Raw genomic sequence first — 22385 nt, 5'->3', positions numbered from 1 at the left:
GTTTGCTTGTCCCCACTCGTAACTCCTGCCACCCACTCTCTGCCAAGTGTGGAGAGATGCATTCCAGAAGAAAACACCAATGGAGGAAGCAGACTGGTCTCTCCAACAACACATGTGCCCAGCTGGGGAGGCAAAGCTAGAGACTGGCTGTCAGTGTAAACAAGGCTCTCAGACCCAGAAAATGCACAGAAAATTAAGTCCTGCCAATTTCCTTTTAAATTTAACTAACTATATCTTTTTGTTGATCCAGTTTATTCAAAATCAGCCACAAAAGGGGGAAATCCTTGAACCCAGAACCAGCTGTCAGGAGCCATCACTAACTGTGATCTTCTAGGCTATAGGGTCTCTCTGACAGAGCCGCTAAGCTCCCATCCCTTGGTAGCAGGTGGATTGTAGGTTCATAAGCTCCAGACAGTGCACAGAGGCAGTATGGTGGCTGGCATTCCTTCAGACAAACAGTGTTGCTCACTTGACGGGGAAATCAGGGGAGAGGAGAGAGTCTTCAACCTTCCCCTGGAAGATGGTTGCACCTGGTCTAGAAGGAAAGCAGCGGGTGATGCAAGTCATTTGTCGGAGTGACACCACCCAGGAAGAACTGGCAATGTGAAAGACATGAAAGAGAAAACAAACTGGAATGGTTGTATTGAGGTCTTCTCAAATGCCTTGCTAAGAACTCACTGCTAATGTAGCCACCAAAGTATGACAAAAGGCACCAGCCAGGTCCAACAGAACAGGCCTGAAACACTGGGCTCCTGCTGCATGGACACAGACAGAGAAATCATAAGCATGGACTCAGATGCTCAAAGCATAGGACACTGGGCATGGAGGGACTAGTGTTGAGCCTGGGGTACAGTGGCTGCCACCTGCTCACTCTGCACAACTGCTACTCTGAGGATTTCAGACAATAAATGGAAAATCTCTCTGGGGATTTGCAGGTCAGATTACAATCTTCCTGGGTTGTTATTTTTTTTTCTGACAGCCCTTGACTGGTGGCTCTGTTGCACCCATGGTTGACAGACAAGCCCTGATGATTCCTTGAGTCTCCAAAGTATGAATTTATGGACAACCACAGCAGTTATTGCCACAGAGAGGACACCCACCACGCAAAGATGAGTATCAAATAAGAAAGTGACAACTGAATCATCTGTGGGCTCACATTTAATCCACAGCTACCAGAAGGGATCACCAAATGGCCAGTTGGTGCTGGGGTTTCCCTTGCCCTGATGCACTTCAGGGAGTCAACTGTGAAAAAAATCCTCAAGAGGAGTAATGTACTTCTGAACTTCCCAAACCAGAAATGCTATGAACTCCAGGTTTTCTGAGTGTTGATCTACCTAAAGTGAAAAATTACATAGTATGAATCCGTGCATAATGTTATAAAGTACCGTATAAAATCACCCTCTTCATAACTTGTCCTCTGAGAGGCTCCACCCAGCAGCCAATGGGAACAGATGCAAAGACCTACAGGTGAACATTGGGTGGTGTTCTGGGAGTCTTGTGGAAGAGTTAGGGGAAGTTAGAGGACAGGGACTCCACATGAAGACCAACAGAGTCAACTAACCTCGACCCTTGGGGGCTCCCAGAGACTGAATCAGGAACCAAAGTGTGAGCACAGGCTGGACCGAGGCTCCCCCAAACATATGTAGCAGATGAGCAGCTGGGTCTTCATACAAGTCTCCCAACAACTGGAGTGAGGGTTGTCAATAACTCTGCCTACCTGTGAATCCTATTCTAACTGGGATGCCTGTCTGGCCTCAGTGGGAGAGCGTATGAGTAGTCCTGCAGTAACTTGATGCGCCAGGGTGTGTGGAGGATGATACTTGGGAGGGGCTCCCCCTTCTCAGAGGAAAAGAGAAGGGGGGAGTGGGGAGACGGAGCTGTGAGGGGGGAGACTGGGAGGAGAGGAGTTGATATTGGGATATAAATGAATAAATGAATAAATAAATAAATGAAATAAACACCCTCTTGTTATGTGTATAAGGTACACATAACATACATGGATTTCAGGTTTACACTGGGTACTATGCCCAAGGTATGTCATGAGGAGTTTCTGAATTCTCCAGAATTCAGAAAACTGTGTAACCTGTTTTATGTTTGTAAGTAACTGGATTTAGAAAGAAAAAGAAAGCTAGGTTGGCACGGGTACATACCATTAATCTCAGCACTGGAGGCAGAGGCAGGTGGATCTCTGCGAGTTCAAGGCTACATGATGAGACCATGTAAACGGCAAGAAAAAAAAAAAAAAAACGAATTTGTCCGTCCGTTCCATGTGGCCTGATGCTGACTTCGAAAAGCAGTATCACAGTCATTACAAATCCTCCCAGGGTGAGTCCCTCTCTGGACTCCAGTCAGAGGGCAGGGGTCCTCTCTCTGTCACTTTCTCTTTTGCCCCTCCAGGATCTGCCACTCCCACCTGTTGTAGCTGGATCAAAAGGATGTAAGTGTGTGTGAACTGGTGAATTGATTCAGTGGGTCTGGATAAGCACTTCAAAAGGAAAGGGAAGAGACCACTCTGAGTGGAAAGTTCACTAGCCTGAAGGCCGAGTGGCTTCTGTGAAACACAGATGCCATCCCTGTGCTACACAGGGTGTCTCAGGCATCCCTGTTTACAAGGAAACCCCACTTTTCTCTTGCACCCGGGTGTGGGCAGGTGAGCCAATGGGTAGGTAAAGTGTTGCTGTGCAAGCATGAAAATCCAAGTTCAAATCTGTATCTCCGGCACCCATGTAAATAGCAAGGTATGGCAGTGTGGACTTGCAATCCCAGTGCTCAGAGACAGAGATTCGAAGGAGGCAGGGACTCAGTGGGAAATCCGTCTATCAAGTTGATGAGTTCCAACATGAGACCATGACGCAATAGAGAAATACCTGGTGTTGATCTCTGGCATATGTGAGCACACACACCACCATACACTAGGGCACAAATGCATATAGCACATGCACTCATACACACACACACACACACACACACACACACACACACACACATACACACACACACACACACACACACACACACACGGAGAGAGAAGGTGTGAAGAGAGAGGAGAGAGAGACAGAGATAGACAGAGAGAGAGAGAGAAAAGGAGAGAGAGAGAGAGAGAGAGAGAGAGAGAGAGAGAGAGAGAGAGAGAGAACCAAAAATTAAATCCATGCTTTGGAACCAAAGAGATCCATACATGTATCTTGAATGAATAAATCAAACTTATCACTCTCCACAGTTTCTCTAAGTCTATTTAAAATCTTAAGGCAAACAGCAACACTATGTATGATGGCTAGTTTAATTTTTAATTATTATTTTGCCTGAAGTTAACCTGTGATTATTTTTTAAGTCTTAGAAGGAAGCTATGTGTCTTGAGACCATGTCAAAGAATAATTTCATTATCTGTTCGATGAAACGTCTTTCCCGAAGTTGTCACTGAGCGATGTTTTAAATCACAGACATGGAAATACACTCTGATTCCCAGATGGGTCGGATTGGCACGCTCTTTAATGACCACGATTAAGCAGACGGTTTGAAGATTTCCCCACACCATATACAAGCACAAATAAATCGTCATATCCCCTCATATCCACCCTTACCCCTAAATTAGAGTAATGACTTCAACCTGGGTGAAAGAACAGCAGAGAACCCTCACCAAGACAATGAAATTACTGCTACTAATTGGGGCTTTCTGTTCTGGTGTGGCACATAAGTGACCTGGACAGATCATGTTAGTACTGAGGTCACGTGATGCAGGCAAATATGACAAGGAGGCGGGGGGGTGGGGGAGAACAGTGTGTTGGGGGCAGAGACTGAGGTGGCGTCTGTGGATCAGCAACTGTGGGTAACATGTCTCTGAGTACTGGGGTGATTTATTTATTACAAATCTCAGGAGCTTTATCATGACACACACACATGGAGGTAGCTAAACACTACCGACAAAGCAAATTCTCAACAGAATTGTGGAAGATGCACTTTTCTCCTGTAGCATCTGCTATTGGGCATCAGTTACTTCTCCAAGGGAAGGAGGACCACAGGGCCACTCTCTATCAGGTGACTTGTGTGTATGTCCTGTGTCCCCATTAGACCCAGGCTTATGCTGCATGGCAGGAGATAAGGCCTGAGCACTGGAGCTGAGGAAGGGTCACTGGGCCACGCACATGTGAGTCTACAAGGACACGCAGCTGGTAAACCCTTCACCCTTAAGTTCCTTTCTTAATACAGGTTTTGTGTCAGCAATGAGATCTGTAATTTACATGGTTCCCAGACCAGCCTGCATGACGGTGACTTCCACCTATCATCTGGCCAAGTTTCTGTCTCACTCCTTTCTTTGCACATACAGGGGAAATGGTAAAATCAAACTCTGTTTTTTGAAACACTCCCATGTGTGGACATTTTTCTGGAGAACTATGGTCTTTTGGTGTTTTCTGTGGGTTTTTTTTTTTTTTTTTTTTTTTTTTTTTTTTTTTTTTTGGTTTGTTTTTATGAAACTTTAGGTAAGGCTTAAGTGTGTAACAGTACAGTTTGTGTTGTGTTGTGTATCAGTGCTGACTCTGCTGCCTGGCCCCACTCCCTGGCTGGGTGTAAGCAGTGTGAAGAGGAAAGGGAATCCTGTTGTCCTGTGGCCTCTTACCATATTCACAAGCTAACAGAGTATATGCTATAAACAAGAAAACTGCAGATCTCCCAGAGAAACCAGGACTTCACAGCTAGGGCCCAAGACAATTTGTCACAGTGAAGGGAGACCAGTGTGGTTTGCTCCGGGAATGAGGCTCTGATCAGTTTGATATTGGGTGTGGTCAGCTCTGAGACTATGTGGAATTCTCTAGGTTGCTTGTAGAAATGATTACAGTCAGGCATAGGGAGGTGATTACACTGTTAAGTAATCGTAAATCAGTCTTGCCTCCCAATGCTTTTAGCACAGTGAGAGTTTAGCTTCAGTCCTTATGTAAGTAAAGTGCTTTTTGGTTCTTTTCTCTTTGTGTGTTGTGTGTTGTGTGTGTGTGTGTATGTGTGTGTGTGTGTGCGCGCACACATGTGTGTGTGTTGGCATGAATGTGTGCTCATGTTTGCATGTATGTGATCCTGCATCTAGGACCCCCATGTCGATGCTGGAAATCACCCTTGATTATTCTTCCACTATGTTCACTGTCACAGGGTCTCTCGATCAAGCCCAGAGCTCAGTGGTATGGCTGGTATTGTCAGGCAGTTTAGCAGGAGATATTTAGAAAACAGCACCCAGTCCAGCTTGTTCCAGGGCAGCCGCCATGTTCCCGCTGCTCCTTGGCTCTGACCGGGGCTCTGGCTAGCTAGACGCACAAGCCCTGGCACCCATGAGACACCAGCATGGGGGATGGCTCTACCAATCTCCCACGCTACATCCACAAAGCTCTGCTGAACCCCAGACAATATCCGCCATCCTCGTGGTACCCGGTAGAATGAAGACTCTTAAAGCTTAAAGAGTATCCAGTGGGTTTATATTTTTGGAAATGGTCAAATAACAAGATGCCCACACAATTAGAACTGTCACCCAATACCTAACCTTTTGATAAGTAGCTACCCAGGCCTGCTCTTGAACCATGCATCCTCCTCCATCGCTGCCAGGCTCCTCTCTCTCCTCCCCTTCCTCTCCTAACTCCTCACTCCGCCTACCTCTCTCTCATACTGCCCATCACCGAGCTCCACTGCATATACAATGTAGCACTAGCAGGAAATTATCCTGATACAAGGCTGTTTGTTCTCTTTACTGTTCCCTATCCCTGCCTTCAGAGGCTCAAGGTATAGGTGGGCCACCATGCCTATTAGGAATTTATTTGCATTACTAGGGTCCTAGCCCCCTGTCTTAGTTAGGGTTTCTAGTGTTGTCATGAAAGACCATTGCCAAAAGGCAAGTGGGGGGATGTTGGGCCTTGGATGAGGTAACTCCATTTAACCTGTGCCCATCAATCACGTAGGACACAGGTAGAGAGCGTGATTAACAAGTCTCCACCTCCAGAGATATAAATATTAATGAATTATCTAAAGGCCAGGGGTGTAGCTAATTAAGTTATTCCCTCCCCTCTTCCCCCTCCCTATAAAAGGCCAGGTGAGCCTGGCTTTTGGGGGGGGGGAGCGCTCATCATCTACACCCACTCACCATGCCATGAACAATAAAAGCTTTGGGAAACTCCACATGTCGCCTTTGGAACCTCGAACCGCAGCTGCCGCCACCAGCCCGCGGCGGCTGTGTGAATGTGGGACCCTTTGCCGGTGGTGTGGGAAGCCCACCGAGGACCTGCTGTTGGACTGCCATGGAACCCCGCTGCCGGACCTCCCTTCTCCCGTGAGATTTCTTCCCCACAGGGGAAGAAAGAATAATATATTTGGCTCATACTTCCATATCACTGTTTATCATCGAAGGAAGCCAGGGCAGGAACTCAAACAGGGCAGGAGCTGGTGCAAGGGCCATGGAGGAGAGCTGCTTACTGGCTTGCTCCTCATGGCTTGCTCAGCTTACTTTCTTATGGAACCCAGGACCTGCAGCCCAGGGTTGGCACTACAGTGAGCTGCTCCCCTCCGCCTTTCCCCCGCCCCATCAATCACACACACACACCAACTTTACAGCTGGATCTTATGGAAGCATTTTCTCAACTGAGGTTTTGTCTTTTCAGATGACTCTAGCTTGTGTCAAGTTGACATGAAACTAGACAGGACATCTTCACACTTTCCCAGCAAACACTCTAACTGCTAAGCCATTGTTTGTGGTGGCATCCTGTCCTGCACATCATTTCTGACCATTTCCTCACAAAAGGAATAAAACACCTGGCAGTGTGCTACACATCCACAGTGAAGTGCAATCACTGGGCAGGGGGTGTGGTAGGGTAGCTTTTTTTTCTCTCTCTCTCTCTTGCCTAAGAATTACTGACTGGCTTGCAGAATGGAGCACCAGACTTCTGTGAGCCTTCAGTGGCGCTTCAATTTATAATCCAGAGTAGAGGCACACCATACACAATAGGTGCTTAAACAGTTGACAGCATAATTTTTTTTCTGTTTATGAAAGGCAGCCCATCTCTGAAGACACAGCATCATCTCCAGAGCTTTAGGTACCAGACTCTAATGCTGACAGTGCATTCCACGCCTAATGGCTTCTTGGCTGCATCTGGCTCATCTAAAAAAAACAATGCCCTATTTATGCCAGGTGCACAGCCCTGGTCTGACTGACATGTTAGCTACTGTAGGTTTACAGACAAGATGAGAAGGCAGTTTCCCTAGATAGTCCATACAATTCAAAGCTAAGTGTTTTTTTTTTTGTTGTTTTGTTTTGTTTTTTTGTTTTTTTGTTTATCACACTGAACTAAATGCTTAACTGTGTAACCTTCCACTTGCGGTTTTGTTCCAAGGTATCACAGAATTGTGAAGTAGCAAGATCAATTGGAAAAGCCATCATCAGGAATGTGGTGGCTTCAACATTTTCTCACAAGTGACCTCCGTGGGAGCCAAATACGGGTGTGAGGTGAGCTCTTGGTCTAGTCTTGTTTTTCACTTGGCTAACTATCAGTGATAACGTCATCCCAATGTCCACAGTCCCATCCATCTTCTTCTAGAACGGTTGGTGCTACTGATGATGTGGGAGCATTGGGGAGATCTTCCTCTTATCCTGATCAGGTAGCTGCTGAAGGTCACTGTCCATCCCCTGTATGGTCTTCATGTTACTTCCAAGCATATGCTGAGGGCTGGCGCATTGCACATTTAATTTCTGGGGGTCCTAATTAGATGTCTGACATCTACTTGTAAAATGGCCTCCAATGGCCTCATTGCTACCTGGAGTCAATTGTTTTTTATGCAAGAGTCTCTGTGGGGATGCCAGGATGGAGCTCGCATATGCTTTGCTTTTAGTGATAAGAACTCAGCCGCTGTGTTAGCTTTCCTTTTTTTGTTGTGACCAAATACCTGACAAGAAGCCACTGAAGGTAGGACAGAAAGTTTATGTTGACTTCAAAGTTCAGGGGATATAGTCCATCATGGTAGACAAGGCATGGTGGCTGGGTCAGCTCCTGTATGTCAAAGCATGGGGATGCTTTCTTACATCTGTCAGTCAGGAAGCTCAGAGAGGGGAAGGCTGACCCTCAGGCTCTTTCTCCTTTTACTGAGTCCAGAAACCCAGCTCTTGGGATGGTGCTGCCCGCATTCAGGGAGTTTTTTCCCCTCAGTCAGTCTTCTCTGGAAATGCCTTCATAGGCTCCCCCAGATGCATGCCTCACTGTTGCCCCAGGCATTCCTTAAGCTAGTCAAATGGGCAGTCCAAATTACCCACCACAGGTCCATGCCATGTCAACCTGACATCCAAACACGTCTCTGTCAAGCCATAACAGGCTCCAGTCAGAGTATGGAAGGGGTCCAAGACAAAGGAACACAGGGAGTCAGGCTATCTTGGAATATGGTGTGCAGGGTCCAACTGCAGCATAGTGGACATTGGGACAGGGCTGTACAGGAAAGATGTGATGGTTTGTATATGCTTGGCCCTGTTAGGAGTGGCACTGTTAGGAGGTGTGGTCTTGTTAGAGTAGGTGTGTCATTGTAAGTGTGGGCTTTAAGACCCTCATCCTAGCTGCCTGGGAGCAGTATTCTCTAGCAGCCTTCAGATGAAGATGTAGAACTCTCAGCTCCTCCTGCACCATTTCTATCTAGATGCCTCCATGTTCCTGCCTTGATGATAATGGATTGAACCTCTGAACCTGTAAGCCAGCCCCAATTAAATGTTGTCCTAATAAGACTTGCCTTGGTCATGGTGTCTATTCACAGCAGTAAAACCCTAATTAAGACAGAAGGGGAGTAGCATTCTAGAACATTCCCCCAGCCATGAACCTGCTCCTGATGTGTCTTGGGAATGCCAACAATAAGGCATAGGTTTTATCTGCTGTTTGCCACATCTGCTCCTGGAAATGCGTTTGTGTTTAACTTCAGAAGGAAATTACTTTCTCAGGCAGGGTCTTTACATCACTATTTTAGTGTTAATTGTTCTCAGGGACTAAAAATAGCATCATAGGGTTTGGGAGGTATGTTTGACTCCAGACTCTAAGATGTTGGATTTTGTGATTATGGGGAGAATCTCTTAATCCTGAAAGCCTCAGCTTGCTCCTTAGTAGACAGTGAGGTGACAACACCTGCTTTTCTACCTCATGAGGAAAAGGAGTCAGCACCCTGGCCAAGGAGAAACCTGAAGGAAAACCTCAGCAGCTATGCTTATGGACAAATGCTGTCACAGGGCACACAGTGTGTCTGGGTGCTCCTACTATGTGAGGGTCTGCCCATAGCAGCACGGCAGCTACTACCACACTGATTTTCCTCTTGTGGAGCTTTGTACTCGGTTGTGGGAGAGATTCTAACGGCCATGCTAATTTCTAAGGGATAGAGGGAGGGGAGGCATAGAAGCATCAGAGCCTCACCAAGAAGCTAGAAAGTAGCTTCTGGAGAGAAACCTGACATGGCTCTGGACCTGGGCAGTGAGCACTGTCTTCTGCCCTTCCCTTCCCTTGTATCCAAAGCTGCGTTCAGAAAGGATCACGGTTCCTGAGCTTGCACCTCACACCATGTATTTGTTTTCTATGGCAATTCTGGGTAAAACCTATGCATCAAGAAAAACCCAGCCACCACCTCCCTTTCTTCCTTTTTCTTGCCTGTCAGGGCTGGCCCAGCCCTTCTGAAAGGCACAGGGACAGCACCTGCTCTGCATCCCGACTGGAAATGTACTCTGGGAGCACATCTGATGCTCTTTGCCATCACCTCTCCCAGGCTACTGCTTGTGTGACAATCAGGTGACATTTTTGAAGTTCCCCCAAAACAAGGTGCATATAAGGAACCCAAGGGGTTCTTGGGACACTCTGAACCCAGCCATGGATCCAGCTCATATTGGATGTTTATTCCTCTCCTGCACTTTTTCTCACCGAAGTGGGTGAAGCCTCTACAGCCTGGGAGAAGGCAGAGGCAACAGGAGATTTAGTCATTCATTGTTTTGGATTTCCAGCAGCAAGCCCTGTACTTACAGTCTGAGTTAGTTACTGGGTGACTGTAATGGAATTTATTCTGCAAGTCCACACTAGCCTGGCTGTGCAACTTGCTTATACGAATTCTTGGGTATTTGGAGCTGGAAACTATGGTAATTTGTGAGATAAATGTCAAGCTACAACCAGCGTCTAAGGCATTGAAAAAGTCTTTCCAAATATTACAGAGGACAAAGAGCTCTGCCCTTCACATGGGTAAATTCAGCTACTGATTAATGTATTAAAAGGCAAAGGGTGTTTTTTAGTATAAGTGAGTGACCTATGAGTCTTCCAGCCATTGGAGAATTAGAAACACTCAACCTGGCAGTCACCCCTCCCAAGCACAGATAACTTTGCTTGATGCAGAGGAGTCAAGAAGTTAGTGAAAGGACTCCTTCTTGTCAAAGACATACGACACCAGAGCCTGTGGGCATGGGGATAGTCACAGGCCCTCCGAGAGAAGAATTATTGCTCATTTCCTCTTGGAAATTTGTTGTAAGTGGCGACCAGCCTTCTCTGAGGATGCCTATCTCATTTCTCCAAAAGACTTCCTGATTTGGACACTGAGGAAAATTTAATGTTAATGCATGATGGTTCCAGAATGCAAGGGAATGCTTTCTTCGCCAAAGAGGGAAACCTGCATGAGGGGGGGCTGTGGATGGGTGCAGGCCATGGAGGAGATTCACACAGCAGTGGACTATGTGCTGTCTACAGCCTTGATAATATTCATGAGCCTTAGAGCTACCTTTGACCTGCACCCAGGAGCATGCACACACTCAAGTACATCACCATAGAGGGCAGCATCTGGAGCAGAAGGAAAACAAAGCAGCTGTGGATAAGACAACACAAAATCTGTCCATGGGCAAGAGGCCGGGGAGATGCCTCCTATTGTTTGAGGTCAAGATTTGCATGAGGCCGACTGATTTCTTGTGGAGCCATCTCATCTGAATGTATCAGAGATTAAACAACAATAGTGTTGGAATTTCTGCTTCAAACACCATCAGTGGAGAGTACACATTTGCAAAAAGGGAGCCTGAGTGAGGTGATGCCAATTCCTGCAAGTAAGTCAGGAAGCAGGTGCATCTCACTTCTCATTGCTAAGCAGTGTCCAGGCACTTGTACTGTACCTGGCACAGAAGCATCAAACCTTCGTAAAATGTCGACTCAAGATGCTGCTGCTGTCTTTGTTTTCCAGCATAAGACAAGATAGGAATTCTTTCTGAACCCCAGTCTTTCATATTTAGCAATTTTTGGATGTAATCTTTAGAAATACAAATGTTCTCTGTGGCAGAAGGGTTGTGCATACCACCTATCTATTCCAGGAAGTGTCACTAAAAGTGAAAGGGGGATCTTGTTGGCGTGTTTTGTGGTGGCATGCAAATCATGACCACTGCTATGCTCGTGCAGTGAACAGTGAACCCCTGCTTCCAGAATCAGCCTTGCTGTGGGTAGTGGGCACCCTTATGGGTGTAGACTGAGTGCAGTGACTGCTCTGTCTGAGGTAAAAACACTTAAGAACGTACCTTTCCCCTTGAAGAACATATACGTGAGGTATTTATAAATATTAACAAAGTTTTACCCCAGGTATGTACTTCCAGTTCACCTAATGGTGGGGAGTGTTGTGGGAAGAAAAAACAAAACATCCCAGACCACAGAGTACTCTCTGTTACCTATTCCCTCAGGTACATTCAAAATCTTCCACAGGCCAAATTTAAAGCCCTTCTAAAACAAGCAACATTCAGAAATAAAAACACCATTCTGCAAGATTTCATTTATAAAATACAGCCTTCCAAACTCAAACTATTCTTTATCTGGAATGTTTATATAATCGAGTAAAATGTTTAAAATTTATGGTAATTTCCACCTGGATTAAGGGAGCCTTAAATAAAAATGCTGCTAGGCACTGGATCTAGGAAAAAAAATTATATATTTATGCCTCCATCTATATTTAAGCCTCTATGTGCATCTTGGATGCTCCACAGAAGGTACAACTTCCATATAATAAAGATTCAACTCAACTTCTGTATGGAAGACACACTGTAGTCTTCTGTTGTAATCATTTCCAAGTACTTGTTTATATCTTGTATGTATAATGAAATGAGTGTTTTGTTTTTGTTTTAATGGAATAACTTGAGAATCAAACTCATCTTAACTCTGTCTGGCTCCCTCCCCAGACTTCTACCACACACTGTATTTTATGGGCACCCCATCTTCCTTCCTGATCCTTTCCAGTGGACAAAGAGTGTGGAGTCACAAAACAAAACATGCCAAGCCTGACCTACCACTCAGAGCAATAGCGCCTCCTAGTGTCCTGGCCAAGCCTCCTTTACCATTTGGATAGGGTCTCAGATTTTCAAAGGAAATAAGTAGAAATAATTAACATGGAGATTCTCAGATCATTAGAAGAAAACCGTATAGTAGTTAGCTGGAGCTTTAGCTCCTACAGGACAAAGGCAAATAATTATCTGGTCAGTTTTCACCTCAATGGCCAAATGGTCTAATTCTGTTTATAGAATTTATAGGACTGTTTACCTGTAACCTGAAAAGTATGTGTAACACTCTTGAGTTTTCTCACCCAAGCTCTGTGACTGTTACTGTCACATGGTAGTGATAAAATATGTACTTAACCCCTCCACCTCTGATCTTTTCTCAGGCAGCATCAAGCAAAGAATTGTGGAAAGAGCTGTTCTAGACAGACTCACTGCCTTGTCAGGCTTTGCCTCCCATAAGCAGAGGAATTCTGGGCAAGCTTATAGTTTCTCTGAGCCTTGGTTTCTCCTCCTGTATTATGGGCATATTTGTAGCAGGTACCTCAGAATAGAGTTTGGGAGCAGCATGCTGTTAAAATGGTGCGTGAAGCCCCCACTGCTGTTAGCCCAGCATGGCCAATCTTTTCAGTCAGGTCTATGTGCCTTTCCCACCCCCCAACTCTTGTGTTCTGTATTATTAGAATGCACATGATTATTTAGCTCACAAGAGAAATCCAAAGCCTGGAATGGTGACTCGTGCCTGTAAAATCCCACCAGTCTGGAAGCAAAGGCGGGAGGATTGCCATAAGTTGGATGTCAGCTTAGGCTACATATTGTGACTCTGTCTCAAAGACAAACAGGAAGTGAACTATTTTAATGAACATGGTTACTCACAAAATCCTACATAGAAGCCTCCAGAACTGTCATGGGATAGAATTACACATCAGAGAATCGACCTTACTTCTGTACACAATTTCTCGCTTACCATTGCATAGCACATCTGTGTTCAAAATACCTGTAACAGGGAATTCACTGACAGTTTAGTGGCCTTCAAGTCACCATGCCAAAAAGCAAAAGAAAGACTGTGAGCCACTCTGCGAAACGTGTACGCCAATCTCCACACTTCATGGCCATCCAGGCACTAGTGGAAGCTACCACTGATGCTTGCCAGAAGGGCGAATTAGCCACACACTAGATGACTTTAGGTATAAAAATGTCTTTCAAAATAAAGATTCAAGAGAAGACGATTGAGAACCTAAGCTATGGTTCCCTATGAATAGCAGCCCGGGGATCCTTCAGTAGAAAGTGGATTTACTCTCCTAAGGATGAAACCCTCTAAGCCTTAATAATCATGTAAGCCGCTCCAGTACACGGCAGGGGCATTAAATCTCTCCCTTCCATATCTTACCATAACCCTTTCACATTCTCAGAGATCACCCTGCTCTATCTCATGAGAGCATGTCACACAAGCGTATAAACCCATTTCCCTAACAGGCTAGGGAGAATTCCCTCGTGTGTGTTGGGAACTCCTGCATCTGGGTGGGGACTGCTGAGGCTCAGGTTGCTAAGATCTCTGGTATTACAGCAGTGATCATAAATGGTTCAAAGCAGCTTTTTTTTTTTTTTTTTTTTTTCAGATTAGAATGCATTTTGTGAAAACTCAAAGTAGGGATACAGATATGCTGTAATTTTTCAGTTGTAGTGCTGGTTGATATTACCTAGGGAAGGGGAGCAGATTTACAGGCCATGCCTGGAGGCCTCCTGACACCCTTCACCTGCTCTATAGCCTCGAGGCTTCTCTTTGCTTTTTTAAAGATTTATTTTATTATTTACCTCTGTGTCTGTGTGCATCCGTGCTTGTAGAGGCTACAAGAGGACTCTAAATGCCTTGGTGCTGGAGCTACAGGTGGCTGTGAGCTTCCGGATGCGGGTGCTAGAACAGAACCCACATCCCCTGGAAGAGCAACAAGCACCCTTAACTGTTGAGCCATCTCCCCAGGTTAGAAACCTCCTTGAGGTTTCTAAGTGATAAGCTCTCTCTAGACTTATATGGACTTCACTACTTTCTGACAGAAAGGAATCTAGATGAATCTACCCAGTTCTGACCTATAGAAAGGCATATTTGATGGGACTCTGACACACTTTTAGTTCTAGCTTCAAATAGTATTTGCTTTACTTCATTTACTGCTTTCTTTTGGGATCCATTTTGGTTGTTGAGATAAAACATGACTTGTAGAATTACATTTCGATGCTCTTTACCGGTATACTTTCATTTACTAAGAGCCTATAATTAAGGAGAAATTGTTAGTTAAACAAATAATTAGGCACACTTAGGCATGGCTGGGGAGTGGTTATTCATCTTCTTGTCAGAGGTCCTAAGCTTTGGCCTCTTTGGTTTTTCATATTGCTTTCCACTTTTTCCTAATTTTATTATTTAAGATCCTGCTTTCATCAAACCAGGGGAGCTAGAATATTCACGTATTACTCCTTGAAGAACAAGCAAGCTGATGAGTGCACAGAGCACCATGCTCTGGGTCCCACTCCTGTTCCCATGCTTGCCCCTGAGGAAGATGCCTCCTATCTTCAGTGGCTCAGGTACCAGGTGCCTTCATCCTCAGTGGGATGTGTGAGGCTCTGGCTGATATGCTTCTCCTTTGGATATAGAAATACCTCATTTCTCCTCCCAAAGATAGAGCATTGAGAAGATATTTTGCAAAAGAACACACACACACACACACACACACACACACACACACAAATTTTCCTCTGTGGCTGTTGGATCTACAAGATCCAAAACAGCACATGGAACAGGAAGGAATGAAGAGGATGTGGTAGGGTCCACATCGGAGACTGTTAGAACATCCTCATCTCATGAACTAGTGTTGCTGGCTGCATTCCTCGTTTGCAGAACACAGGGTGTTTCCTATTGCTGGCAGCTGCCTCTAGCTGCAACAACCTAACCCCCAGCTCATAGGAGTGGCCAGAGATGGCAGACTCTCTCCAGCTGTGCTGTGACTGAGAAAACAAAAACAGAACCAGCCCCTGCTCTTCCTTGGGTTGCTATGTGAGAAAAGAAAACAACCATCCAGGGCCACACTCAGGTGAGTGGTGTTAGAAACACGGGAGCAACTAAACCAATGACAAGCTCAGATACTATGTGCCAGCATGATACTCACGTAAGACAGAAGGACACCGGGGACGGATGGTAAATAGTGCAAAAACACAAATCAGTAACATCAGATCAGCAAAGGATACTATGTTGCACAAATCAGCAATATTTGACCATCAAAGGATACTATGTTACACAAATCCGCAACATCCGACCAGCAAAGGGAACCATGATCATGCTGTCAGGAAGTGTCATAGGAAAACGTACCAACAAAGCTGAGAAGGTACATTTCAATTTTGCTATAGCTTACACGCTCAAGCACTAATTTGTCAAGTCATGTCAGCGTGTGCCATTCAGAAGTCACAGAAAGTGTTCCAACCTGGTTACTACTGGTCACCTGACACCAGGTTTTTGATTGCCACTTACTCTGAATGGTCATGCATAGGGGATGTCACTTATGCTATGCACACATACCAAGAACCCAGGGGGTTTCTGCTTACCTTCAGCCTCCCTGATCCTCCGTCCCACTGCAGACCTGCGCAGCACACTCCTTCCAGAGTTGAAGAGGCTGGCCAGCTCATCCAGAGGGCTGGACAGTGGTCTGCTGTTGGGTGGGCTGTAAGGGCTCGGTGGGGAGAAGGTGGATGAGGCCTTCCTGAGGTCTGCTCTGGCTGTCCTTCCTGGTGAGTATGGAGCCTTGACAAAGGTGCTGCAGGGACCCAGAACTGGGGCAGAACTGGGCTTTGGCTGTGTTCTGGGTAGGTCAGAGTTAGTCAATGCTTTAGCTGCAGTGACCAAGACAGAATCTGGTGGGAAGGCGAAGTGTGTGGGTGGCCTGCAGGGTGCAGGAGCTGCTCCACAGGGTGCAGGGGCTGCTCCACAGGGTGCAGGAGGTGGCCCACAGGGAGCAGGAGGTGGTCCACAGGGTACAGGAGGTGGCCCACAAGGTGCAGGGGGTGGCCCCGGAGGTGGCGGAGGTGTGGCGGGTGGTGAGATCCTGCTGGGCCCATTAAACACAGGAAAGCCAGGAGATGCCAGCTGGTCATTTTCTCCCTTCTGTGCTTTTGAGTATTGTGGTGACAAGGGACTGGAGCCTTCGGACTGCACCGGGTACTTGAGGTTGGTCTCTAAGACTGGCAGTTTCTTCACCTCCAAGGGTGTCAGTGGAGACTCATCAGAAGCTGGGGAACAGGTTACTGGGGTGGGAGGGAAGACTAGGAGTGGTGGCCTGTGGGGAAGCAGATTCGGGAAGGGTGGGGGGATGTCACATGTATCCTTCAAGGGTTGGCAGTTCCCCTCTCCAGCCTCCAAGATGATGGCTTTTCGAGTCTCTAAAAACAGAGGAGGCGAGGCAGGCAGGAAGGTGAGCATCCCTGGACCACAGCCCTCCTCAGGCAAGACATATTTCATCTCCTCATACACAGACTCGCCCTGATCAGGGCTGTCAGTCTCAGATCCACCTGCCCTGGCTGCATTCCCCACCATCTCGATGTACACAGGCTCAGTATCATCGTCATAGTCGCCCTGTGGCAATGGCAGGTGCAGAGGCAGCTGTGGTGTGCACTGTGGCACTGAGTCAGGCCTGGCCCACTGTACACCCAGTGTTCCTGGGGGCTGATGCCTGCCCACCTGGCCCATAGTGCCAGAAGGCCGGGGTCCCCAGATCTCCTCATAAGAGCCACTGAGCTTCGTGTGGGGACTTCTCTTTGGCTTCCGAGGGGGGATCTTCTTCATGGTGCTATAATCATCACTGTGGGGTCTGGGCCGTGTCAGAGCTAAGGCAAGAGACAGAGATACAAGAGTCAGTAGCCAGTGTGTCCCAGGGAAGCCAGGCCTATATGGAGTTGAGTGACCCTGCCCTGGATCACCTTGGTTGCCACAACCAGCCCTTATGCCCTTTGAGCAGAAGAGACTCCTGGCTTATATTCCTTCCACCTTTTAGGAGTATGTAGGAAGACCTAGATGCCTGAGACCACTAAGGGAAACTGTCTTTAGGTCTTGGTGCCAAAGACACAGGCTATATGCACAGAGGAAGATGGCCCACAGAAAAGGAACTATAACAGATGCATTAGGATGAGGCACCTAATCTCCAGGGTGACAGGGCCTGGCAGGTTTGGGATGTTTTCAAATGAGTAGGGGTTTAGACTATAATTGTGCAGTATAACTGGCCCATCCTCAGCCTCTATGTGGACACACATGGCACAGGAAAGCCATTCCTTCAGAGGCAGAGGGTGTGTTTCCCTCTGTTCCAACCTGTGCTCACACCGTAATAGAAATGGTAAAAAGTATGATTGATTCTCTACCTTCATGGCCAGCATTGTAGATACAAGACCTCCCATGAGCAGACAGCTACTGTAAACAGGAAATGCTAACTTCCCAGTTCCCTAATGCATCTGCATCATGCCAACTCCCTAAGAGGGCTGACCCACAGCCTCTCCTGAGATTTCCCCAGACTGCCTAGGAAGGCAGTTGGATCAACACCACTGCAGAGCCATTTCACAGACACCTGCGGCAACAGATCTACAGTGGAAGATACTTCTCCAGCTGGCTTCCAAGTGGGAGAGCCTCTGGCTGCCTCAGAGAGAGATGCTGACAGGGTGGCAGTGAGGACATCCTGCCTTCTGAGGCTGGGGCATGGCAGCATAGTTTCTGCTTGCTTCCTACTGTAGTAGGAGCCACTCTGAGTGAACCCAAAGTTCACCTGAGCAGTGTGGACTCCTCACAGCAGCCCATCCATGGGAAGTGTGGAGAGGCCTCAGGGAGGGAAAGACACACCATATGGAGAGGAAGATGCTCCTAAGAGGGAGAAGGATTGTGGAGGTGAGGGAGAAGATCCAGAGACTTTCCTGTCAATTCCAGAAATGTATTAGCCATGCCTTTAAGGGTCTGAGCTTCAAAGACAGCCATGATCACACTGTACAAAGAACTGCTTAGTGTGATCAGTCAGACTGTAGACCCAACACTGCCAGCATTTTTGGATCCAAAGTCACTGCCTTCTGGGGAGTTTGTTATATAATCCCAGATACACAGTGCAGATATAGGAACCTGTGGCTCTGATGATGACAGTGGCCTCACTCTAGGAAGTCAGTGTTGAAGTGACCCTTAACCGAAACCTGAGGGCCCTGAGGAAGCTCTGGGAGGAGCCAGGGCAGATACGGGGTAGAAGCTAGAGGAAGCCATACAGAGCTGAGCGGGGCTTCAGGCTGTAATCAGAGGGCAAGGGTAAAATATCTAGGTGCCTGCCTTAGGCTTTGTTATGGCAGGGGGACACAGCTGCTTCTAGAGTCCTTCCGATGTGACAATGAGGAGATGGGACAAGGAACTGATTACCATAAAGGAGCAGGGCTTTATTGATCTACGAACCCACTGGTGCTTCTTGGTATGCTCTGACATGGAGAAAGGACCTGGAGCTCCATGACACATGCTCTGAAGTTGGAGCCCAGCACTCACCAATGACACCCTCCATTAAGACTTCAGAGAGACCTGTCATGTTCCTCATTGATCTCTCCAAAGAAGCTCTAAAGAAACAAGGCTACAGGCCTAAGTGTTGCCTCAGACAGTGAAAAATTCACTCAGAAGTGAATTCTCCCAACGCAGGAGAATTGTGGATATGATTGCTGACTAATGAGATGTGTTAGGAATTGATTCACAAGCTGCTCACACAACTTCTAAAGGGACTTTGTCCATGTGCCCTGAAAAATGGCAGCAGCCATGCCTGAAGAAGAGACTCTGGCCCCTCGAATTTCATGTGCAGGGAACAGGCTGAGAGAACACCAGCCCTAAGATTACATCACTGTCAAGATGAAGACTTGTAGTTCACAGGGAGCACCCAAGACCCCAGAGCATCAACCTCAGAGCTGAGGATGATGATGGTCAGGGGTGGGACTCCATTCCCATAGAGGTCCTTACAACACTAGCCAACTGTTGTTGTAAATGCCATGTACAGACCCTGAGTGTCACCTCATGTCCCCTTTCAGGCAGGAGCACGTCTGTCTAGCAGATGTGGACTGTCATTTTATATCACAAGTCTAATGAACCTTACCCAAGTGAACACAAGGAGAAAACCATAGCCTTGAAGGAGTCAGGAACTCTCACTGTTTAAGAAACTTCAGCCCTAATCTCAAGGATTGGAGGGTGCAGGAAGGAGGCTTTGGCAGCCTCGGGAGGTGACCCTACTGTCACCTAGGTGACTCTATGAGTAGAGAATGAATTGCTTATTTCAGAGTGAAATGAAGCCTATTGGATTTTCCAAAACATTTGCCACAGATTTATTTTCATCCTTATCAAGCAATTGAAAGTTCGTCTCCTTTCCCAAACCTGGACAGGATGCTGGCGGATAGGTGAGGCAGAAGCAATTCTTCCTGCCTCCTGGGGGTGGCACATAAAAGGTGGTTCTTATCCATCTGCCCATCCTCTCCTATGGTGAGTGCTTTGGAGCAGGGTCTTTCTGCATTAACCCTAGAAGTCTCCAGGCCATCAAAGCAAAAGCAGAGGCCAGCTAGACATACAGAAACCCTTGGATGTCGAGGCATCACATGACTAAGGGACCAGACCTGGTGACCCAATTCTAGACCATTGTAGCTGATCATCTGGGACCTTGAGTGGGAGCTACCAGACAATCCACATCTCCTGAGACCCAGAGCCTGAGAGACAGAGCAACAGCCATCATCTTATTTAAATACTGTTTGGGTGGGTTGCTAAGCAACACTAGAAAATGAATGTAGCTCCCCTCCAGGCTTGCTTCAGAAGCGAAGTCTTTTGTATTCAGTGATGAGGAGCTTATTAGATGGGGCAGCCAAGACACTGGGTTTTGGAGTCTTCCTGGCTGGGGTAAAGCTGGGTGTATGAATGACAAGGGCAAGTCACATGCACTGCTTCCTGACTCAGTTTCCCCATCTGAACAGGGCCATGATGATTTGCCACAGGGTGTTGTTAGGATGGTAAATACTGAGAATAAGGCCCCTTATGTCAGTAAGCATCCCTCCCCCTTTCAACTACCATGGAAGACAGTCATGGGAACTAGACAGTGTTCCTCAGAGTATGGCTGGTGCTCCAGCGGGTGGAGCTTCAGCAGGTGCCTTGCCTAGAGTAAGGCAGCAGTTCTGCAGGGAGCACAGCTTCCTGCTGAGCCCTCTGAATATTAATTTGGAGTCTCTGTGGGCCAGGACTAGGAATGTACTCTTCATAAGCTAAAATTAGGGAAGCCATAGTTAGAGCACTGGAGCCTAATTTGGTCTTGTGGCTATTTCCGGGTATGTTGCGTTTGATCAGCTTATTTGCAAGTACAGATGTAGGGACAATTAAAATTTACTTATTTCAAGGGTTTTCCTTTTTTTAGTTTCTGAGTTTACGCATAAAATAGTCACAAGTACTCAACATTGCCAACGAAACGAAGGCCCAGAACAATCCTGGTCACAGGGTGGAACACTGGGGCAAGTTTGGGTGTCTAACGGGACTCAGAGGAACCCAGGTTGCATTTCCAGTCTCAGAGGCTCGGAGACTCTACTCCCACCTGAGCCATCCTGAAGTCACAGTCAACATGTCCTACGCTCTGGGAGGAGAGACACGTCTCCAAACACGAGATACTTCCCTCTGGGGTTCTGTGTTTAGATACATTAGTGGCATCTAAGGTGTCATCCATATCAGCACAACCTGGTCCTATTAATCCCCCCAAATAAGACATGGTCCATGCAAGAATTTAAAGACAGTAAGAGGAAGACCAGAGACCGTGAGGACAGGTTTAGGAGCTCTGGTTTCTAATTCTCCCCTGTGTGGGTCTGCTTAGGCCCAGTGCCTCTTGTGTTCTTGTTATAGTTTGTTTGTCTTTGTCTCCAACACAGGGCATGGACCCATTCTGCATTCATAATTTTTCACTATTTTCCTTTTCTTCATATTTCTGTGACTTCTGGTCCCTTGGGGCTAGAACAGTGTCACAAGTATACTCATGAACTTGTGGACCTTGGATTGGGGCCTGCGCAGGGAGTTGACAGAGCCTGCCAGGTGCAAACAAAAACGGGGCTTGACTGTGCCCACACTGTGGTGTCCAGTCTCAGTTATATTTGGGGATTTTGGCCTCCTTTGAGTGTTCAGGCATCACCGCCCCATCCCACTCCCCTCAGAGTGTTAGATGTTGTTTCATCACACACATTGTTTAATAAACATCTTCTCTTCTTATTCCCTTCACCCTCTGAGAGCCCCTTTCAGATCTGGAGCCCAGACCCTCCAGCGGTGGCATTGGCAACTCGCTGTGCCACCCCTCGTGCCACCACTCAGACCCCTCTCCCCCATCTCAGGTGTTGTGATGACTGGAAGCTGATTCTCACAGGCCCACTGGAAGAGCAAGCCAACTTCCTGCCAGGCTGTGTTCTAAGTCACTGCATCCGGGGACATTGGCTGCAGACCCTCGACATGGCCCTCTGGCCTCCAGTGCTCTCCTCTGAGCAGGCCTCTTGCATCTCACACCAGACCCTTAACCCTGAGCATGCATGAGGACACATGAGCAACTCCCACATCACCTCCTAAAAGTTTTGGAAATACAACTGGTGCATTAAAACAGTGGACTTAATTTTGAGCCAAAATTTCTGTAAAAATTTTTCTTATTCTTTCTTTTTTTAAAAGATGTATTCATTTTATGTATTTGAGTATACTGTCACTGTCTTCAGATGCACCAGAAGGAGGAATTGGATTCCATTACAGATGGTTGTGAGCCACCATGTGGTTGCTGGGAATTGAACTCAGGACCTCTGGAAGAGCAGTCTTAACCACTGAGCCATCTCTCCAGCCCTCTTATTCTTTCTAAAAAAAAAATTAAAAGATTAATTTTTATTTATATGTATGAGTGTTTGCCTGCATGTATGTAGGCATGCCACATGCATGTCTGGTGCCCACAGGTCAGAGGATATCAGATCTCCTGGAACTGGATGGAGTTACAGATGATTGTGGATAACAATGTGCATGCTGGGAACCAAATCTGGACCCTCGGGAGAACAGCCAGTGCTCTTAACTGTCAGACATCTCTCCAGCCCT

The 22385-nt window shown here is 46.8% G+C and overlaps 1 protein-coding gene across 2 annotated transcripts in view; it reads right to left on the bottom strand.

The window, feature by feature from the left end:
* The window catches only part of Myo16 (myosin XVI), a 482119-nt gene that overhangs the window by 47847 nt on the left and 411887 nt on the right, over nt 1-22385 (bottom strand). For both annotated transcript variants that reach the window (XM_076913797.1, XM_034520363.2), the window contains exon 32: nt 15860-17134. In XM_076913797.1, the coding sequence (XP_076769912.1) occupies nt 15860-17134 (1275 nt within the window). The remainder of the gene's footprint in view (nt 1-15859; nt 17135-22385) is intronic.

This window comes from Arvicanthis niloticus, chromosome 16, assembly GCF_011762505.2.
Source record: "Arvicanthis niloticus isolate mArvNil1 chromosome 16, mArvNil1.pat.X, whole genome shotgun sequence".
NCBI classification, from domain to species: Eukaryota; Metazoa; Chordata; class Mammalia; order Rodentia; family Muridae; genus Arvicanthis; species Arvicanthis niloticus.
This window is presented reverse-complemented; position numbering and strand designations above follow the sequence as displayed.